We start from the raw sequence: 23,416 nt of genomic DNA, 5'->3' as shown, positions 1-23,416 counted from the left end.
AATAACCTTCCTAAAAAAATTGACAAGAACTGTACTAGAATAAGGATGATCATCTGACTCTGTCTCTGCAAAACCATACTGAAACTACAAGGAGAGTTGTCACATGCAGTTGTGCCACAGCACATGCAAGTGGTTAATTTTCCCTCTATTCCTCTGCAGATCATCCAAGGAGGCAGGAGAGAAACCCTTCCCTGCAGTTGCATGGTAACTGGCTGCAGCTGTGCAGTGACATGAAAGCCTCCAACACCCCAATCTTGCTAAGACCCGAGATGCTGCTGTGGACCTGAAGATAATACTGCTGTTTGAAAAGGGTGAATCAGCCTCCCAGTGTGAATGCTTACCATTTAATGAAAGCCTGCACATCTCCAAACATGTTCATCTCCAGGGCTGAATTCAGTGATGAAAAAGTAGGCCTCCCTTGTAATTACTGCTTTGCAGTATAATGTATCCTGCCTTCTGTTGCCTGTCTAAAGCAGACTATTCTTTCTGAAAAATATAATTTCAACTGCTGTTATGATTTTTTGGCATATTCACAGGACTTTCTGTGAATAATATGACATTGGTAATGTTATTTATGCAAGTTGCCCATCTAAACTCAAAATACCCTGGCACCCATTCCTATACCAAAGCTCCTAGTCAATATGTGAGCAGGCTGGGTGCCATCTGAAAACATAGACATGAATGTAGGCAGCCAACACATCCTTTTTTTCTGATCATATGGGTGCTTGGGGCAGGAGTGCCAGCAGACAGTCTAGCAGAGTGCTGCTTAGACTCAGAAACACATCCATTCCCTTTTGAATTCTAACTTATTTTTTCCATTTTAAATTATACTTGATTATTCTTAAGTCTCTTTTAAAATATCAATGCACTGAAAAGCACATCTTGCTTGCTGTTATAAAGTACATATTTTTCCTAGAAGAAAATATTTTCCAAGAGAGAAGTTCTGATAGTAAATACTTTTGCTTCTTGGCCAACATTTTCAAATGTAAAATGTTTCAAGCAGTTTTTAAATAGTCCTGAAGAAAAGTCAGTGGATCTGTTATGTGTGATATGACACAGGAAATACTGTATTCTGACTTGGTGTCATAACACATCAGGGACACATGCAAGCCCTGTTACTGAGAGATGTGGAATCTCTTACTCTGTGCAAGCTAAACCTATTTCTGGCTTCTTCTGAGCTGGAGATGATTAGAAAGGATTAGGTCTTGACACAGTAGTCTGACCTTCTTCTCATAGGGTATTACAGTAACTCTTTGTACCAAAGCAAAATTCTTAATTGCTCTTTGATTCTATTTCATCTCTAGGACAAAATGACTTTTTGTGTAATGAGTGCCTTGGTTTGGCTGCATCCATGCTGGGTGATAAACTATTTTCCCTTTGGTTTTAGATTTTGAATGTTCTATTTTTCATGCATTAGGAAACAAAGACTTACCTGATTTAAAATATTCTGAAAGTTGTTTCAGTTCTACCCAGTTATTCTTCTCTGAATCCTATTTGTTTCTTTATTATGCGTACTTTATACACTATTCCAGACAAGAATGACAGAAAACCTACATCTAATTATATTCTTCATACTATTGATAGTATATTATTTTCTTCATACTATTGATTGTTCTGTTCCTTATACATGCTTAGCATAATACTTGATTTGTACCTGGAATTGCACAGTGGATAGAAGTCTCCATTTTATTGACTACAAGGACATACAAGATAATTGATGTTAATGTGAAATCCTTTAAACTGCATGAATATTTAATTCCTCATCCCTCAGACACTTAATATTAAACCTATATACTGGTACTAAAATGCATTTTGTCATTGCTGCAACATGTTTGAGTTTTTCTCTGTCTGTTACCCATGACCCTAGCAACGTGGAACACCTTGGAAGTCAAAAGAAACTGTGGTATCTGAGTCTCTTTTACACAGGGGGACATGCTTTATCAATAGGAAAATGTTCAAAGTGTCAGAAAACATAAAGGAGAGGAGCAATATTTCTTCTCAAACAATGTTAATCAAATCTATCATCTCACATAGGCATTCTGCTATACTGGATTTTGTTCCTGTGTCAGCCAGGTACATGTATTTCTTTTCTCATGCACTTGAATGAATAAGAGGAATTATAAAAATATAGAAAAAAGATTTACTATCTCTTAGTACTTTGGAGCAGCAACTTTGATTAGATACTTCAAATTTTGGATAAAAAAATTAACCATTTTTGTTCATCTGTTTCAGAACTCTGCATATATTAACTCCAGGACTGGTAGTTTATTGTTGCTGCTGAGATATGTGCAAAAATTATTCTTTTGACACTTTTGTTTCTCATTTTTTTTCTTTAAAAAAAGAATTAAAAAGGAAAGGACAAGAAAACCATTGCTTCTCAGCAATATGCCTGATTGCTGCTTGATTGCATATTCCATTGGGCAGTCTCTTCTTTCATCAGCTTTCTATTTCTGTTATACCACAGAGTATGAAACAGTTGATTGAATGCTATTTAGAGATTTTGGAATTAAGATGTAAAACACTTAAATTTGGAAAAAAAATTCTAAGTTTAAGACATTCCAGACCTACCTATAAATATCCTGTGTACTGGGATTCACCTTTCTCACAATATAAAACCCAATAATAATATATACATATGCATATACATGTTTGTGAAAGTTTAAGGGATTGAGGTCTAATTTTGCCATTCAGCTTTGATAATGTTGGTGCCAAGAGAAGAAGATATAGTTTCATTAACCCAATTCATGACTATCTGTAATATTTATAAAAATTGAATAAATTATAAATGTTACTGTAATGCCTAAAGATAATTTGTTAGATATGATTTGGTCACTTTTGTTCCTAGAGCTTGGGCACATGACTGAACCAACAGCATTACAGCTGACTGTGCATGAAATCTGTCAGCCTTGTGTATTCTTAAATTTAAAGTCTTTTGCAGGGTGTTAAATGTTATTTTAAAAGCTTTACTTTGCTGTTCTTCTGTCAATGGTTTACAATTGAGGAAAAGTAACTCCGTTGTTATAAGGTTAATTCTGCTTATTTTTATGCAGATGTCAATGTAGAAAAAAATGACGGTGAAATTCTTACGAAAGAAATTACGATATAATTTTTTTTAATACAAAATCTCTTGATTCTTGTTGAAAAATTTGTATCAACACTAACAGGAACTAATATATCAAACTAAATAATTCTGTTTGGAAAGCACAGACTCTCAGCTTTTGATTTCTAGTAATGTTTTTGATGAACACAAACTCCTTTCCTGGAATTTTCCAGCTCTTTGTGGACCAAAAGCCCCAAGAATATTTTGGGAAACCCAGGGGGGCACAAGGTATATGAAAGGATATAGAATCTCTGTGTTAAATTCTGCAGTGAAACTAAAATTTAAAATTATCCCCACTTCTAACCATGCTGGAGAGGGAGAAGGCAGGTGGGACAGTCAAAGCTACTTTTCTACTGTTTGGGGTATCTGAGCTGTCACTCAGGCTGATATCCCTACATCCTTAATTCACTGAGCAAGATGCCATGCTGGAACAAAACCTGCAGGCTGGAGTAGAACCAGTTTCTCCTCCCTATACCAGCAGTCCCACCTTTGCTGCCAGTACCCCACCCTGTTTTTTCATAAAGCATTTCATGGTTTGCCAGCATTGCAAACCAGCTCTCCTGGCTGCAAGAACTGTACAACAAATGCCTTCTGTCACTTCAGTGTATTCCAGGTCCTTCCTTCTCCACGGCCGTCCCCAGCCCCAGCCAGGCTGCAGTAAATATCCTTGAGCTAATGCCATGACTGTTTATGTGGCATCCACAAGTGACAGCTTCAGGGAAGGGTTTTATGCCTGGAAAGTGCTTGCAGCTTTGGGCCTCAGCTGGTGGAACTAAGTGCTGAAGTGCTGTGAAGGGTGACTTATTCCCAGTCAGCCAGCTATTTGGTGTCTCCAAGGTTTCTGACACATGAGCAAATCTGGTTGCAGTAGTTTAAGACATTACCATCCCCAGCTGCCAGCTCGGCTGTTCTGCTGGAGGTCACCATCTCCATAGCAGCATTTGCTATTTGCAAATGCTGATTCCTTAATCAGTCCTTCTAATTTTTAGCTTAGCATTTTGCTCATACTCAGTTTCAGTGGAAAATTAAACTAAAATGCTGTATTCCTTACCAGGGGGTTGGAAGTGCAAGCAGCTACAGCCTTCTCCAAAGCAAGAACTCTCCTGACTTAACCATAACAACTTGAGATCAAAGGAGTCTAAAAAGCTAGTTTTGTCACTCATGGGTACTTTCAAATATTCTATCAAATTCAAGCAAATTTTATTTTTAAAAAAAATATCCCATGTACCTTCATTCATCCCAACCTGAAAGATAAAACCAATAGTATTAAGGAGAACTCAAATTGTTTTCAGTATCCTGGTTAAAAATGTATTTTGCTGCTTATGACCTTTCCATGCTTGGAAAAGTTTAATCTGAAATTCTACACAATCTATGCCTGCATTTTCTTGGAATTTGTTTGAATGAAAATTACTTTCTTTTCCTGAAAAATTAGACAAAAGAAAGAAATATTTTGTTTGAAAACATTACTGAAGAAGTTAGTTCTGTCAGCATAACTGTCCTCTTAAGACACCCGTTTTAGAGTAGGGAAATAATTGCAACAAGAAGTGGATAATTCTTCTTCTGGACCTAGGAAATTAGTTTTAGAAAAATTTCAGATCTTAGTGTGGGTTTGTTTGAGTCAAACAGCCAAACACACTGAAGTCATCCTTTCTGAGATCACCATACCTTCAATCTTCTGCTCACCAAAACTTTTGGCCTGCTCTCAGCAGTTTACAGCCCTTTTTTTGGGCAGTACTATGCAGGGGTCTTCACAAAATACCTGACTGTGTGATAGGTGGTTGGAACAGGATGACCTCTAAGGTCCCTTCCCACCCATTCTATGATTCTATGATTGCACAGCCTCAGGCTGTGGGGATAAAGATGGTGTCTGAAATAGCTGCAACACATCATTCAGTACACACAAAGATTTTCAAGACAGAAGGACACATGCACGGCCCCAAGGGATCCTGCAAGACTGAACTACTGGTACTCAAAATAGTGTAAAATCATGGACTCATGGGTACAGATAGGAGCATACTCTCCCAGCGTTGTGACAGAAATTTCTGGACCAAAAAAGTGTTTGGACCAAGGCAATTGATTGATCAATGTAACTGCCTTTTGAGTCCCTGTAAATTTCTGTCATCTGCTATCTTCCATTGCAATGTGTTCTCTACTTGAATACTGAGCTGTTTGGAGAATGGATTTTCCTTTGCTTTGACCCCTTCACCTGCTAATTTCTTGTGATAGCTCTTAGTTTGGTATCATGAGAAGCAATTTCATTCCTGTTTTTATGTTCTCTGAGCTGCTCATTGTACCATAAACATCTGGTATAGTTCACTTCAGATGTGTTTGTCGAGACTGAAGAATCCCACTCTCTGCGATCTCTCTCCACCTGGCTGTCTTGCCTTGTAACTCTTCTCCTCTTGACTTTATTGGTTGTATGACATCCTCTCCTGGGATGGGACAGGGAGAGGGGAATACAAAACCAATTCAATATGAAAGTATATCACCAGTTCACAATGCCATATGCACATTGTCTGTTCTCTCTTTTCTCCTCTTGCTGTTTTATTCAACACTGATAGTTTAGAGGCTTTTTTTGTTGTTTTGGTTTGGTTTGTTTTTTGAGGTTTTTCTGTCATTTAGTTCTGATCTGAAACTTAGAACTGGTAAAGTTAATCCAAATGTTCTTCGCTGAGGCTGGCAGCCAATCTAGAGACTGCCAGTTAAGTACGGTTAGAAATACTTTTCCTCATGTACAATGCTTTAACTTTAAAGTAAATAAATATCACCCACACTGCATTGCTCAGCTACTCAGCAACCTAGCAACAATTAGTATTTCTTCTCAGTTGTATTTTGGTTTTACTGTGTTGAATAATTTGATATCAACAACAAAACTTATGTATTTTCTATCAAGTCCCTCTTATGAAATCCTTTTAGCTACAGGCTGTGCAATAGTGGCAGTTTCCTGAGTGACTTCTTTTTCAGAAAATAGGAATATGTAAAGTGAATGAGCTGGGACTTTGTCAAGAGGAAGAAAAAAATCTCATGTACCGTGTCATGGTACCTGTACATTAAGGAAGAAAATCTGCCTGACACTTGATGATTTTCTTTTGAGGTAGCAGCTGTAGGAAGACATTAATCTTGTATAGACTGAGTTACTGATAGTAAATATACATATAATTTTATGTGACTTATGTTTTTACAGTTTGCTGGCAAAAATGTCCTTGCAGACTGATGATCTAAGGATTTCTCTGTTCCTGTTGGTTAGCTTACTCACCGGCTCTTGAAGCACTGAAGTTGCACAAACATTTGCAGGAAAACTGTTGATGCTTGGAAACATAAGGCTGGGTTTCCCCTTCCCCCACATGTGAAGAAAACAGTCTGATGAAAAGACTAAACTCTTTTTTGTCTGAGCAATCTGATAACTATGCTACTCCATGCTAGAAAGGTCAAGGAGTATTTGTGAATTCTTGTGCTATCATTTAAAGTAAATATTGTAGCTCATGAAGTTACATTCAAAGTAATTTCCATGTAACATAGAATTTGTTAAAAAGCAGCATATTCAGAATCTATTTGAAGATTTGCATTTCATGTTCTGTAGTGTATTTATTCGTGGAGATAAGTAGTGTTTAGATTACAGGAATTTTTCAGCCTGTGGCTATTTCACTTGAGACTGAATAGATTTGTTTCCAGCACTTCAATGTATCTGATAATGAATCTATCTTTGCAATCAGAATTGCAGGACCCTATATTTTCTTTCTGTTTCCATTATTTAAGGATGAAGGATTTTCTCAAATTGCCAGAGGAAACCAAGGGCAGCACGTGTCACCTGCTTCTCTTTTGCTTAACACAGCATGCCACATGACAAACACTTGATACACTATTTGAAAAGGGAGTTAGGTCCAAAAGCTGTCTTTAGCTAAGGGAAAGACCTTTCTTTGGGTCTGCACCAACACACTGCTTCAGGCAGAGGCATGGCCACCGCAGCCGGTGTCTGTGTGGCTGCCCACTCTCTTTGCAGCTCACTTCTGGCACAGTTTTGGCCTGGGTCAACTGGCGTGCTCCAGGCAACATCTGGGCAGGCCTGGGGCATAGCAGAGGGAAAAGAATTGTCTCCATAGCCCATCTGGATGAGGGAACATCAGAAATACATCTGAGCACAGGCTGTGCTGTACAAGCTGTGATTCACCAGAACAATGCTCGACTCTCCTGGTTACTGAAACTCCCCAGAGATGACTCCTCACTTCTTCAGTCTCAGCTGGAGTTCAAGATGTCCCTTATGTGCCTGTGAATATCTGCAAACAGCCTTTTGTTTTCACACTCACCCTTTTAAGAGGTGAGAAAAATCTCTTGAAAAACAATGCATAACCTTTAATGAAACATTCTACATTGTTCGACTGGTCCTGCTTTTCGTAGCTTGCTAATGCAAATATCACACTTTGTATGCTGCAAGATTACTGCAGTCCTATAAGCATAGAAATACCAGAGAAGTGCCATCTGTGATGTCAAGAATCAAAATGTACAGTGTTTATTCAGCTATGAAGAGTTTATTTTGCAAATACACATCTGAATATTTGTAGAATAAACTTGGTACAAAGAGTTTTATTTTGCCAGAGTTATGTTGCATATCTTGTGCCTCCCCTTTACTTCCCTGTTTTGCCCATTCTTAAAGATACAGAATGGGACAGTTTGACTTCCCAGTGGAGGCCCTTTCTCTTCTTAAAAGATTTCTATGGCTATGGACTCCTTCAAACATTCTTTCTGGTCCATGTGTGTTTTCCAAACTATAAGACCTCAAGGATTTCCAAGCTCATTTTTTTTGCTACTTCTCTTTTATGCTGGATCAGATTTGCTTCTGCAAAGGAATTGTGAAGTTGTACTGTAATAACAGTGAGGTTTACTACCCATACCAAAACCATGAATAATCTGTAATAAACATAAAGATTAAAAACTAAATCTGGAAATCCTAGCAGTTTTTCATATTTCCTTGGCAAAACATTTCTTCTTGAAGGTACGCCTCTGGTAAATTGGGGTAATAACATTTCCTGGAACTCAGTTTGATATTAGAGAAGCATTACAAATATTTTTCTCCTTATTAATTTCTAGGACTTTGAGTTGTCACTTTTTTTGGGGGGGGCAGGGGAGGGGAAGGGGAGAGTAGCTTATGTCTGTCCTCCCTACAAGTCAGAGGAAGCAGAAATCCAGTGCTATACAGGCAGTTCAATAGTTTGATGAGTTTGGCCTATAGATTAAAAGCAACAATTGTGGCTGTCTATTGCTAGACATCCAAACAAAAAACCTGAAAAACTACTGAGCAACCTTTATTATTTTATTGGGTTTACACATTCTTGCTGTTGAGGCATCAGAATATTTCTGTTTAGGAGAATGATTTACATTAGATCATTCTGAACCTTGGTGTGAAGGGTCTTTCCTTTGGTTTTTCATAAGAATGACAAAATGAACAAAAATTTAGATAGCCTTATATGAATAAGCATAATATCAAGATATTTTATGAAGATCAACAAGGTTTTGAAATTTATGCTGCAGATTTCATTTTTTCTACGTAGATAAAATTTCATCTTTTTTGACCTGAGCAATAATTCTCTCCAGGGATTAAATGGGTTTTACACAGGGATTTTGTACAAAATTTATGTTCTAAATTAGCTGATTTTCAATGTATATCTCTCTTGCTGTTTCTAGCTTGGGACGTGTGATGCTGTAGTGATGTGAAATTTGTGGTATTGTATAATTCCCAAGAAGGTTGCTTCAGAGAATCTTTTTTCTGACTACTTTGTTACTCACTCTTTCCACTTTATGTAGTGATAATTTCCAGCAGGTTTGTCATTGTCAGTTCCGCAAACTCAGGACAGTCTTGTCTTTAGCCCCACACCACTCATTTTTCAGCTAACTGTTCTAGATGTGCCACCCTTGCCTCTATTCGTTCATTAATTATATTTATATGCTAATGAACTGCCTTTCTTTTTATTCTTTTGGAAACAGCACATCCACATCACTTCTAATTTACTTATCTCCAAGTATATTGCATATGTTCTGGGAAGTATGCTGCAGCATCATTAAAAAAGAAAGTAAGCAAAATAAATTAGCCAAAATAAAAAATCTGGATACAAAAAAGAAATTAAAGCATTCCCATTGGGGAAAAAAGCAAGATCTTTGGTAGCCAAGATGCAAATATTTTTCTTCTGCTTTGCTATCAAGTTTTTTAGCTCCATGGGTACTGCCTATTTTTATTTGACTCATCTTTACATTTTTTAACCCTTTAACCCATTTTGTGACAGATTCAAAAATACTATAGTTCCTGCTTTTTTCCACTCACAGTCAGAAAATGGTAGTTTAGTAATTTTATGGTTCACTGACTGTTAATTCAAGGAAAACCCCAATGTTTCATGTGCTGAAGAGGTTTGGGGCATTGCTCTTTTTTTACTCAGAATGGGGGAAATGAATCATTAACATAAATATAGATTTCAACCCCCATTTGAGTTTAATGCTGATACTTTATTGATTTAATTTGCATCCAAAGCAAACTGAAACAGAGCAAAACAAAAAAATGTTTTGCCTTTTTTGGTGTCAGGCCTTTTAAAGGTACAATTTGCAATGAGCTTTTTGCCTGATTTGGCATCAAAATCTGAAAATATAATACCTAAGGCCCAAATACAAATGAAAAAGGAGAAAGTGGACACAGCTTGTGGTGTTCTATTTCTGGCCTACTATCTAGAACTAGTTGAATTCGGGTTTTGAAACACCTGGAACTCATGACTTTCAGTAGACTTTCTCCTTAGAGTGAAAGAAAAACTCACAGAGAGTTGGGACTTTGCATATCAAAACAAAGTACTTATTTAGGACTGACAGCAAAAGCTCCAACTGGTCCCAAGTGAGTATAAAGTTCGACCTGAAGTAAGAAAAAATCTATTGAGAAACAGATGGAAGATGGGAAAATAATATCCCTGTAGTTAAGAGGAGGAACACTTCAGCAATATTAACTCCAGATTAAATAGTGAGATGAATCAATTCCTGAGGGACAAAAAGCACAAACAGAGCAACAGCTCAGAATTTCTGAAGTCTTGCAAAAGCCATAGGAGAGAGAAGATGTTACTGTTTTAATGGCAGATAAATAGGACATAGCTGGTTCTTATTTCAGAAAAGCTGGATATGTTTTCTTCCTTGCAGATTTTATTCCTCAAATCAAGAGAATCACGTGCTAAATAGAGCTGAAGGGAACATCTCACATGTAGAAACCTAGAGTTCCACCTGAATTCTAGTTTAGAAAGAAGATAACCTTAAACTGCAAAAACTAGAGTCCTTGACTAACACAGCCAGAGATGGAAGAAGATATCCACTGAAGAAACAAAACCCTTGCTTCCTCTCCAGCAAAATGTGTTGCTAAAATGGAGGGGACCAACAGTCACAGTTACTGGATTTGTTTAATCTTGGAGATAAACTCAACATTCACACAATAACACAATAAGCAAATACTGTAATGTTTACATATTAGAGTCACAAAAGTTTTCTTACAGCGAAAGTCAGTTCAGATTCTTGGTATATTCTTGAGGAATTCAGTAAGATATTTGCTGCTTGTGCAATATTCCCAAACAAGATTTCAGACTACGGGGAAATGTGTGAGAGATGTCATAATTAATTTTCATTGTGGAGGTTTGCAATGGAAGTTAGGCATTAATCTGATACATGGAGTTCATATGAATCAGTTATTTCAAAAACTGTACGATTTATACTGATGAGATAAAATTCATTCTATAAAAGTCAGATATAAGCATCTTACCTGCTGAGAACAAAAGATTAATCCTCCTTATTTAGTTCCTTGCAATTTAAATCAGGAGGTAAGAGGTTTCCACTTTTCAGATTTTGTTCAAGGAAAAAAAATATGGAATGAAATTATATTTTTTCCTCAGTTTGAAAGCTAAAGAATACCCTACACATTCACAAATCAGGCAAGTTCTTCCTTTAGAATTGCATTTCTTTTTAGGCTGCCCTTGTTAATATTGCTTGGACAGGGTAAAATGATGTATGGCAGAACAAAGAATATAACAAATAATGGACCAGCTGTTCCATTCAATCTTTTTTAACTTTTTAAATGGGAATTATGAGGATACTAATTCTCTGTCATGTAACAGCCGGGTCACATGGAGGGTAAAATCAGTAATTTTTAAACTACATCTTTAAGCTCACTTAAACAGTGGTACACTGAGGCCCACAGAATTCAGCTTAGAAAATACTATTTTCTGATACTATTGCAAAGTAAAATACAGAGAGAATATAATGAAGGTGCTTAAGGATGATGTTCTGCTAGGAAAGAACGTTAGTTTGACATGCTGTTTTAGCTTAATTTACTGCTCCAAGGAACAAAGAAATTCTCTTTGTTATATTGCCTAGATGATCTGGACAAACTGAATAAAAATCACTTGGGTATCAACAGGGCAACATAAGGTGAAAACAGATGTCTAAATGAATATGAGTGAATAAAAGTATTTCTACTTGGGCCAACTTGCTCTTTGAGAAGCTAGGCTTCTTCTCACCTGTATTGCTGTTGAAGTGATAGTCTAAGAATATTTATTTTATTTAACTTTACTCCCTTTGTTAAACAGAAATTACAGGAAAGTAGCTTATTCCGTCTTTGAAAGAGGTAAAGGGCAGCTATTTCTTGTCTTACAAGGGAAATCAAGATTTCCAAGGGATCCTTTACTCATTGCTTGTTCATTCCCATATTTGACCACATGGAGATCCCACACTGGGTATCCTGTGACCCTGAGACGCCTGGGTTAGCAGGCAGCTCGAATTGTTTGGCACTGGCAGAAGCAGCTAATGCAGTGCCAGCTCCAAACTGATGCTCATGGCTTTCCCACAACAGCTTTGGTGGCTGTTCCTGGCCTTATGGCCAAAGAGAGCATCCCTCACCCAGAGAGTAGGAAGAGATTTAAAGGAATGACTCCAAACTTTTTAGACATGCATAACATTAGCCTTATATCACAGGTTTGCTCCAACTTGCTTGTTGAACCTGTGCTGCCCTGCAGCCACAGGCACAGACACAGAACATAGGAGAAACATTGACTCTGTGGCATAGAGATTGAAATATCCAGGCAAGGATCCTGTGGCTTCTCTTCCTGGAGTTGTATATGAAATTGCATGAAAAAGTTATTGAATAAAGGCATGAGTCATGCAGTGAAATGCATGTCTGGGAAGCAGAAAATATGTTTGAGAATCCCAAACAGTAAGCAACTAAAACCCATCCTGTCTGAGTGCCCATCCTCTCTTAGTGCTTTAACTAATATATGGAAAAAGGGCAACCCTGCTCTGGTCATATCTAAAATGACTCTGAGGCATTCCTTTGTAGCAAAAATACAAGAGAGGTGGCTAAGTGAATTGATTTCTAGTTACAAATCTACTCATGCATAGGAATCTAAGGTGTATGTATAAGCAACCAAGGCATAGATCTAAGACAGAGAATTAATTTTAAGTATATTCCCCTTTATGGCATGTACTACAACAAAACAAAACTACAACAAAACTACTTATTTTTAAGGCAGTTGTCAGGTTCCAGGCAGCCTCTGGGGCCTGCATTTTTCCATTCCTTATGAAATGAACTGAGGCATCTAAATAAAATTCTGTTGGGTTTTTTCCCCATCTGGTCCTTTTCCTTCTGTTTCATTAATTTATAAAATTTCCTTCTCTTCTTGTCAGGTGCTTTGTTCTGTGAGAGGTTTGCAGTAGAGAATTAATGTCATAGAATGTGTGAAGAATTCATGTTGATCTGCTACTACAATGGTATTTTCAACATAAACTCCATGACAGCACTGTATAATGCAAGACAGGAGTCAGAAATAACTGTGAAATCCTCTAGCAATTTAAGGGTCACATTAGCTGCAAAAAAATATGCTTATGCAAAACGGTGGTACTGGATACAGTGAAATATTGCCAAATAGGAGGGAACATCTTTTAAGAAGCTGAACAAAATTTGTGATCTGCGTCAAATAATGATGCAGTATGAATGAAAATTATATGAACTCTGTACAGAGTAGCCTTGAACAGAGAGTGCAGTTTTTTTGGCAGATACTCATCTGATCATAAGTCATCCTTATCGAGCTCACAAGGGCACTGTCCAAAAGAATTAATGTAGTCCTGTCATGACTTAGGAGAATATTGAGTAGGAAGTGCAAAGATGACTTTACATCCCTGTTTGGTACAGGTATGACTGAACCCACCTCTGGTATATGATATATATATCAACTGCTGTCATCAGTTCAGGTCTGGTGTCTCCAGGTCAGGATGCATGCTAATAGGTCTGAGTGGGTGCAGAGCAGGCTGTAATTAGAAACTTGGAAATGTGCTGCACAGTAAAATGCTTGAGAAGTTGCCAGAGGGAAGGTTAATGGGGTACTTGACTAAAGCTGATGAGTATTGAATTAGAGGAGTGAGACTTATGGATGTACCTGAGCCTAGGAGACAAACAAAACTAGTTCCAGTGGCTCAAACTGCAGTTCTCAAGTTGGATTCAGAAAAATTTTGGGGACAGGGATGGCTGAGTCCCTGACAAGCCAAAAAGATAATGTGAGGAGAAGGAGATAGTAAGAGTCCACTGGTGGAGAAATGGGTTCTTACTAGAAAGGTTTATATTTTTTAGATTTCTCTTTCCCTACATTAAGTACCACATTATCCTACATTAAGTTAAGTCAACGTTTCTATTGATGTTAAGAGGATGCATTTTGAGAAATTTGACTGCCAAGAGTGGCAAGAGAGGGTGATGGCACAGATGTCTTTTGGCCTTTTAACTTATGTACTGCCTTCCTCATGCTGGCCTTCTAACTTATGCACTGCCTTCCTCATGTAATGCTTGAGTTTTTTGTTTGTTTGTTTGGTGGGTTTTTTTTGTGTGTATTGGTTATTCAATCTATTAATAAAAATGCAGCGCTCAAGAGAGTAAAATGGAAGTTAGTTTTGAGAGCCCTGTTCCATAACTTTGGAATCCACTGAGTTATTCATTAATTATCACTTTAAAAGGGTGTTTTACAATCATTGATTTCTGGTTGTAAAGCAGAAACTGACAAGATAACCTGCTTCCCACCCAAAAGTTAATTTCTCCTCAAGTTACATTGCAAGATTGAGCAATTTCTCAGCTGCTCTCTGCAAGATCTCATAGATCATGACAGATTTTTTCAAATCAAAACCTGCACCAAGGGCCTAAATTGGTATTTCAGGCATGGCAATATATAACTTTAATTTCAAAACTACTCTAATGCTTAGAAACTCACAGTGGCCTCAGTAGCTCTTACTACTTTTTTGAATGTTTTAGAATAAGCTTACTTTTCAGACTCAGTGATATTGGAGAAGCCCAGTTTGTATCTTCAAGTCTTAAATATTTTTGATCAGCTCTTATTCATTATATTTCACTCATATAGTCACAACTCCTTGGAAGTTTTTGGCCAATCGGTTGTTTTTGGGGGGGGGGATTTTTTGTTGTGTCAGAATAAAATATTAGGTTTTAATTTTAAAAAGTCTTATTATTGTAAAATTATAGAGAAGCCAAAAGAATAATTGACTGTGAAAGTAGCTATAAAGTAGGTCATATGGCCAAAAGCAAGTCTTCTGTTCTGCTATCATATTCTTACAGAAGTGCCAGTAGTATTAAGGGTATTTAAAAAATTACCAAAGCAAGAAAATTTTGAGTTAAATGATGACTCGCAGAAGTGCTGAGTACCCACAAATCTGATTCCAGTCATAAGAGCTGGAAGCACTCAACACTGCTACAAATCAAGGAAAATGCTATTGCTTGCTTTTAGCTTAAGCTGATATGTCTATATAATGCAAGGATTTCTGACAATGAGAGCTTGTGATTTCTGGTGAAACAACACAGCAAGTTTTACAAAGAATGCCACAAATTACTTTTGTTGAGACTGGTGTGAAGGTCTTATTCTATGCTCACATCTCAGAGCACTGCAGAAATCTTGGCAGCCCAATCATGGGACTGTACTGGTCTGGGCAAAGCAGAGGTTATGGAAACCTTGAACTGAATGAAAAGCACCCTGAGAGGGCTTCCTACTGCTCAAAGAGAAGAGGAAAATGTTTAACTGAAATGACTAAATATGCCTGGCATAAATCTCTTACTAATTATGAGAGAAAAAAGAGTAAAAGAATGCAAATAGGACTCCCTCAGTCTTTTCCTTCTTGACCCTATTCCTCCAAGCTTGTCTGTTAAAAACATTGTAATATTGCTGCTACCATCTGTTCACTTGGTAAAATTGGCAGCTATGAATCTAAGACAATTCAGCTCTAAAAAAAGAGAATTATTTTTTTCCCAAGAGTTATAGGAAGTTTGACACCTTATGAATGATACATGAAAGAGTAGGCAATAACACAGGAGTGAGGAAAGAGGACAGCCTCATATCCAGAGATGAGGATCTTCCAGTTTTTATATATTGAAAATTCCTATAATACATTAGATGTGTGGAAAAGTTTGAATGCTTTTAAGTCACACTGAAAACAATATAGCCTGGTCCTAATTATTTTCTTGGGTGTTATTTTTTTTTATTTTTCCACCTAAACAGCCATGAGAAAAGCATCTGCTTATCCATTCTCACACTTCCCGCTGCAATAATAAAATAGAATTAGCAATGTTGATGAGGCCATGTCATACATTAATTTGGTTTTTTTAAAAACTTTTGTGTATGAGCTATACTTTTGTGCATGAGCTATACAAAATGCCAAGTATTGGATTGTTGTGGACTAAAAAGTGACATATCTCACAGGAATAGTTGAATACTTTTCAAAATATTGTTGTTTTGAATGGGAGATTAATTGGAGAGGAGTTAAGTCTTTCTAACTGAAGGGAGAAAAAAATGTGGAGAAAATGCATTTTTACCTGCAACCCTTGGAACTCAGGAAACAGTCATTATTGTCTCAGAGGAACACATTTAATTCTTAAACAGCACAGCCAAGAACTGCCATGAACCAGCAGGAGATGTAGGATTACATTTAGTTGAACTTTGATATGACTTGACAAATATGTGGAAATTCACAGTGTGTTCACAATAGTAGGTGGGCTGTTTGTAACCCTTTGATATTGCTTCACTGAAAGCAGTGACAGAGAACATCTAGGCACATCTGAACAGTACAAAGCAGTGATCTAAATGAACCATATTATTATTTTTCCTTTATGTAGAAGACATTGGAACTCTTTAGTAACTACAGCAAAATATAGACCCTTATTTATGTCCTGATCCCAGGAGGAGCAGGAGCATCTGTAATTGTTAGAGTGCCTTCTGTGCTAGAAGATGACTTCAGCAGTGGCTTTAAATGCTCAGTACTCTCAGTTTCAAGCCATTAGAATTCATCTCCCTCTAGGGAATATGGAATTATTACTCATACATGAAATGAGACAGTGCTGAGGTTAGCAGCCCTCATAGCTCTTTCCAGCTTAGTGTCAAAATGAGCAAGTGACACCAATATATGTTTTCAAACTAGATTAAGAGAGTGCTTGAAGGGGGCTGTGCAAGGCAAGAACTGTCCTGGATGGTAGCCCTCTGCAAATGCTCCTCTCCTGCATTATGCTCCTACTCCTACTGACAGGACAGGATGAGAAGGTGCAAAGGCAGCCACAGAAATTCTTGTGAAAGGCAACTAACTCCTTGTTCATCCTGGATCTGGGTTGTGACATTAGGTTTGAAATGGTGGCTGTCAAATTCAAACAGTCTTGCTCAGAGTCAATGTTCAATGTTTCAACATCACCATGGGGTTGTGGGTTTAGTTTGGTGGGGAGTCTTGAACACATTTTTAATAGGAGATAGGTCCCAGATTTAGAGAAGGATTAAAACCCAAATGTTAGTCTGTCATCTGACAGGAATAAAGTGCCTCTGCTGAAGCTGAGGTACTTGGGATACTAAAGAAAGATGAGAGAAGCTGATAATTTAGGGGAGTGACTTTCAAAAGGGTAATTGGACATAGCAAGCCAAGGGTGCTTATGCTGTGCTATTCCAAACCTTGTGCTGCCACACTGTCCATACTCTTAGTACTGGTTCATGCCAGAATTAAGGCTAAGTATTTAGATGTACATTATAAGCACAGTTTAATGTTGTAAGGGGTAACTGTATAAAAAAACTTCCCAGACAGAGGCCACAGTGAAATCATGGAGACTGCAACTTGTCTCTGTAAAAAATGCCATTCCAAGCACAGAAATTATGCTTGACTGTATATTACTGCCATTATAACAAAAAGGGAGGAATTTTTATTAAATGGCATGCACTTTTTAAGTTTCCAGCTTCTGAGCTTGGCCAAATCTGTACCCCAGAGCCTGCACACAGTGCTTTCCCAGAGCTCCTTCTCACTCCATCACATCAGCTCCTTCTCTCTCCATCATAGCAACAGCACAGCACAGTCCAAAAAGTACAGGTTGCTTTTCTTTTCCTTTGCCCACACTGTAGAAGGCAGGCAGCTTACACTGCTGTGTTGAGATATGTGGGGTATTACTCAAGCATTATCTTTCCTTTTATTTTTTTAGGCAAATAATTTAGTCAATATTGCAATGTATTTAACAAATATTTTAAGACCATAAAACCAAAACTAGATAAAAGAAGAATTTTCTTATTTTGTTTGCTTTATCTTTCCAAGACATCAACTGCAGGATGAGTAGATCCTTGCAATTGTAAGCTAGCATTAAATCAGTATAATTCCTGAGGACTGTAGTAAACTTGGCATCAAGAGAAGGCTGAATTACTGAAGGCTAAAAAACTAAATAGAACAATTACTTTTTTTTCTTTTTAACATGTGATCAGATGTTCATTTGTATTTCCTCTCATTCCTGGAAAAGAATTGATAATCATGTTGAGAATACTGTATTTAATGCTTATCCAAAAAAAGCTCACAATCTGGAATTCATATTCACAAACGATCATGGAAAGCTTTATATTTTTCAATAGAAAATTATCTCTTGCCATTTTTATGGTTGTCTAATCTGAAATCATACAAGTCATGTTCAATGAACTGCAGGAAAGTGAAGCAACTGGATGGTAGTGCAGCATAGAGGTGAAGTGGTGAAAGAAGGAGTAATCACATAAATAATAGATGGAATTGCTTTAAGTGCAAGAGAAGAGTGATACAGTGTGTGCCCCTCAAGGCCACTGTAACTATGGCAACAATGATGCCTGCACTGCCTTCATGGCACATCAGCCATCTAAATATCTGTGGTCTGTACTTGTACTGTAGTCACTCTCTAGTTGTCTCTTTATTGTTGAGCAGTCTTCATGTCTTGTCTTTACATTTCTAGAATATTTACAATACCTCCAAAGAGAAGTTCCATCTCACTTAATAAGCCAAGACCATGGGAGAGGGAGAATATGGATGTGTGTGTGTGTGTTGGTGTGTGTGCTTGGTAACTGGACATGGACACCAGCCCTGGCACCCTTCAACCTCCTTGCTTTTAAGGCTCAGGTTTATGAGACTCACCTCTTTTGGAGAGAACTGCTGAAGGCAATATTCCAGTTTGATGTATGCATTTCACATCACTTAGACTACAAGCTAGAGAAGGAGGATTATTTTGTATATTCTCTATGTATCTGGTACTAGCTTTGGCTGCAATTAGGGATGATTATATGAAATTTTTCAGGACATATAATTTTCAGTTGCCTCAGAACAGACTGACCTGTTTATACTGCAGATAGACAAAGCTCTTTAAACCTTCAGTATGTATGCCAGGAACCACATAGGCATGAGGCTCAGAAGAATTCATACCATGTGTTAATTCTCTACAGCCCATAATCAAAACTTCTTTTATTTATCTGTTGCTTCTCCTTGGTTTACAAGAATGCTGCTTGTTTTAGCTATTTAACAGTCCAGTTATGTTCGCATCCTGCTGATACTGCTACTGCTGCCAGAAGGTAAATTATGTCCACTTTATAAATGCCAGTATTTTCACTCTTCTTTGAATAAGGATAAATAGCTAGCAATCCTTAAAGGTCAATTCATATTCAGAATTACTTAACTTAATTACAGGAATGAATTCTGAAAGGGCATTGTTCATCACCCTGCGACACAGTGTGTCACACTCCATCATTTACATTGCAGGCAGTGATTTCTTGTCCCTTTTTGGTCTACCTATACTTTATAAATGAGAAGTTCCTTTTGTAGTTCACAGAATATCTGAAAAGTCTATATTACATATATTCAGTCTGTCTCCTGAACTGTAAAACACAGAGAAATTGTCATTCTTTTGAAAGCTTATATTGCTATTTACAGTACTATCACTGTCTGAAAAAGTTAAAACAGAAATATATCTGTCTGAAGAAAAGCAAATAAAGAAAAAAAAAAACTCCACAAATGTGTCATAGATTTGTAGGGTTTGTGTTTGAGAATATCTGTATTCCCTAAACCTATAGTCATCCAGAATTGTTTAGGACCATCTGCTCCCTGTAAGTCTGGAACAATTGGAAAAAACTGGAGAGTTGCTTTGTCATAAACTCCATAAATGTCCTTCTCCAGTGAAATCCTAGATAAGAATCTGCTGCCTTGGAAGGATGTATTGATCATTATTGTCCTCTGAACTGCTGCTGCTGTATTTTCTGGCTTGGGAGACTGTACCCTTCTGAGAGGGTTTCTTAGCAGTAGGTGATCCTCTAGGTCTGCCCTCTGCCATTACTCCATGGTAAAGTGCCTTTACATAGCAGGTGAAGAGATCCACAGGTACTGCTGAGTCCAACAGATGGAACGACAGGGTTTGGTGCTATTACAACCACTAAACCAGTTGAGTCTCCAGTTAGCTGTTTTATGTTCACGATTTCTGACATCCCAAGTGGATGACAGTATTTAGTCATAAAACACTCACATAAATAATTCAGCTGAATTTGGCATGTTTCACATTGTAGCTACATAAAGTCAATTGCAGGCTTTTTCATGTGCAGTAAAATCCATCCCAAGACTGAGCAAACCTCAAGCCTCATCTCCCCAAAAATCAAATTTAATTTAATAAGCCTGGCTTTGTCTAAAAGAAAATATAAGTATGTTTTCAGCACTTGAAATTTTACAAACCATTTCTTGCTGCACTGCATAAGCCAAGGCAATGACCCAGAACAGAATATTATCATTTAATTGGCTATTTTTCCTCTAACATTTGCTGTTATGCACTTCTTTTTTTTTCCTCCTCTTTTCAAAGCCCTAGGTACCGAAATGTGTGGGAGAGGTTTGAGATAAGAAGTTTTCTCATGCGATTGATCAGCACAATTTCCTGTGCCTCAGAAGTGCCTGAGTGTCACAAGGCAGCAGCATCCTAGCAACTATTCACATTTTCCAGTGCCTCACTCTGGACTGGCAGTGCATTGAGTTGCTCTTCTACACTCCACATAATTAGAAAACCTTTTCTCTGGGTGTCTTTAATGAGTACAATGTCACCTTATAAGCTTTACCTGATTAACAGGCTTTTTCAAAGGAAACACTTGATGACACATAGCTCTCATTTGTACATACTGCTCTCTGTTTTCACTAAATACCTGGCTGGGTATTTGTTCCCTAGTCTTCTACATACTGCATGAGATATGCATCCCTCACAACTGTTTTAGTGAGTGTAAATTCATCAATAAAATCAACACATGATTTATTATTATGCAAGCATTTAACAGAGAGCATCATCAGCAAAAATAAACTAAAAGACATAGAAAATAATGTACTTGTCACCTTGGCTACTGCTACAAATATCTATTATTTTTAAGCAGCTGTCTCACATTTCTCAATTATTCATTGTGTATAGAGAAAAATTACACCGAAATATGTTATTGCAAGAGTATTTATTCCTTTTTGGTGGGTGACATTTTATACATTGTATAAGATAATATGATCCTTTTGATACAAAACACAGAGTGGGACAGGAAAGAAAATTAGAGGTACCACAAACATTTATAGAAAAATTGTTTGAACAGGAAAATTGGAATTCAGAGCAAATGTCCAGTGCTGGTTTTTGTCTCACTATTTCAGTCCCATACTCATTATTCCATTTATTTCCATGAGAAGGAAAAAACACCCTGTGTAGGGAGACCTGTTACATGGAGGCAAATTGAATTTCTGTGTGTTTCTATCAATGGAGAATTATGGATGTTTATGAAAGCAGCAGTATAACGTTCAGCTTGGAAAACCACTTTAGAGATAGGACAATGGATGGAAGTTGATATGACAGAGCTTCATTTGTGCTCCAACTATCTCAGTGAAAACCTAATATACATTAAAACAAATGACAAATACAGAATGTCTTCCTTAATATCAAATCTTGATTAAATCATAAGAAAAGAGACCTTGGCAGTATATTTAATACTGCTGATGGTATTCACTGAAAGCACCATGTGTAACTAGTTTGGATACCATACAATATAGATCCAGATATTATCTTGCTTTGATGTGTTTATAGATGACTAAATTCTCAAGGATGCAGTTTTAGGCATATGTCTCAAACCTTTCAGTCTTTAAATGACATAGGGAAAACATTTCCAAGTGCAAACATATTCATATTATGTTTATGGTTGCTGATAAAATTGTTATGGATATACAGTTTTTATACATTATATTGACATGTTGCCATTCTGTTCACTGTCTTTTAAGTTTCCCAAGATTATACTTCAGGTGAATAACAGGATGGTAAAGGTATCCTGAAGTGGCAAATCAGCTATGCAAGTTTTATTGCTAAGCCTAGAATAATTTTTGTTTTAAACAAAATGGGAAGGGAAGATCAATCTGTCTTCTAGTCATAATGAGTAATAATTTTTCAGATTTTTGTTGCAGTTGAAAAACAGCTTTGTTAGCTCAATGAAATGGTAGTAAGGATTATGAACTAATCCTTTTTGATGAAAATGAGAAATTTGAAATAGCATAATCATTCCATTTTAACAGTTAGACCTAGCAGCAGCCAAATGCACACTGTTGAGAAAGAAAGGAGAAAAGGGGCACTCTCAGCTTGTCTACTTCATGATCACAGGTCAGACAGAGCTACAGCCTCAGTGGAGTAGCTCCTTGGAGTGCCTAATGAACTGAGAAATTAGTTTTCTTACCTTGGAGTACTCAACTTTAAATAACACCTGAACACCCCTGATTATTTTTAATGCATCTGCATCAATCAGTGTTGCAGTGAAATATTTATATTTGAAGTGAAACATTTATGCAGAAAGACTAATGTTAATCTGAACTGTATTTCAAATGCCAGTACCTATAAGGCAGTATTGCAGGGGGGAAGTCTCCTGCAGCAGGATGGATTTAGAGAACAGATTTAGGACAAGGCCAAGAGCATAGTAGGAATGCCTACAATAATTATATTAGATCACGATTTCTGGCTTATTAAAAGAAGATTGCCTCATCATGTGTTTAAATCTGAAGGCAACCAGATTGCTTTCACTGGCAGGCCTCCTCAGAGATCCTCTGTCTATGGCACCAGCTGACACCATACTAATTCAATGTACCCTCTTCCCTGGTCCTTAGTGATCTCCTGTATCTTGTTTGGGTTTTCAGTTTGTTTGGGTTTTTTTGAGGTGTGTGTTTGTGGGTTGGTCATCCACTTTTTCATTGTTCTGCCTCAGAATAATTTCACTGCTTTTCATCAGATTAATCTCAACTAATTTTGTGTTTGTATAGATGGGAAAGAAAGCTATGGGTGAGCTGGTCCCCAGTACTCCTTTCTGAGTCAATGGTGAAGAACAGGACAGTTTAGTGTCTGAATTTTTCTACCTGGCCTGGCTCTGATCTCCGCATTAGGATGGGGTGCATCGTATCTCAGAAGTATTTCTTTCCTTTGAATCCATGGGAAAGCCATATGACTATAACAAGCTATAATTCATACCCAGATGTCTACAATATAGATAAACATATTTGTTTAGAAGAATTGCACTCTTTGAGTGCTTTGGTCAGAATAACAAAAACAACAACAGCAACAACAAAAAACCCCAAAACCAAACGAAACAAACAGAAAAAGTCATACTGCATATCTCATGTAGCATTAAAACTCCAGATTTAGTTGGAAGTTTGGAAACACAATCACACTTCTGAGGTCAGGTAATTTTCAGGACTTCATCTTAAACTTGCTAAGTCAACAGTAAATTTTTATGGCATAATGAGGTCTTACACCATGGGATTAAAATCTCTTGAGTTAATGAGGTATTTGGTGGATATGAAAGAAGTTTCTTTAAATATCTCTAGGTAAAATGATTTAAACCTCTTATATAATCAATGATTTAATGCCAGCTTGCCAATCAATACCACTCCTGCTCCTATCCAGAGTACAAGTTGAAGAAAAGTTCACTCACTCCACTCAGTTGTATTACAAGAACAAGAAATTCCTGTTGTGAACAG

At 37.2% G+C, this 23,416-nt stretch overlaps 1 protein-coding gene across 1 annotated transcript in view; it reads left to right on the top strand.

The window, feature by feature from the left end:
- The window catches only part of LOC143694989 (uncharacterized), a 126,272-nt gene extending 123,071 nt beyond the window's left edge, over positions 1-3,201 (top strand). Inside the window, exon 8 of the mRNA XM_077184342.1 lies at positions 160-3,201. Within this exon, the coding sequence (XP_077040457.1) occupies positions 160-234 (75 nt within the window). The 3' untranslated portion in view covers positions 235-3,201. The remainder of the gene's footprint in view (positions 1-159) is intronic.
- Positions 3,202-23,416: the final 20,215 nt, after the last annotated feature.

Source organism: Agelaius phoeniceus, chromosome 1, assembly GCF_051311805.1.
Source record: "Agelaius phoeniceus isolate bAgePho1 chromosome 1, bAgePho1.hap1, whole genome shotgun sequence".
Classification (NCBI taxonomy): Eukaryota; Metazoa; Chordata; class Aves; order Passeriformes; family Icteridae; genus Agelaius; species Agelaius phoeniceus.
This window is presented reverse-complemented; position numbering and strand designations above follow the sequence as displayed.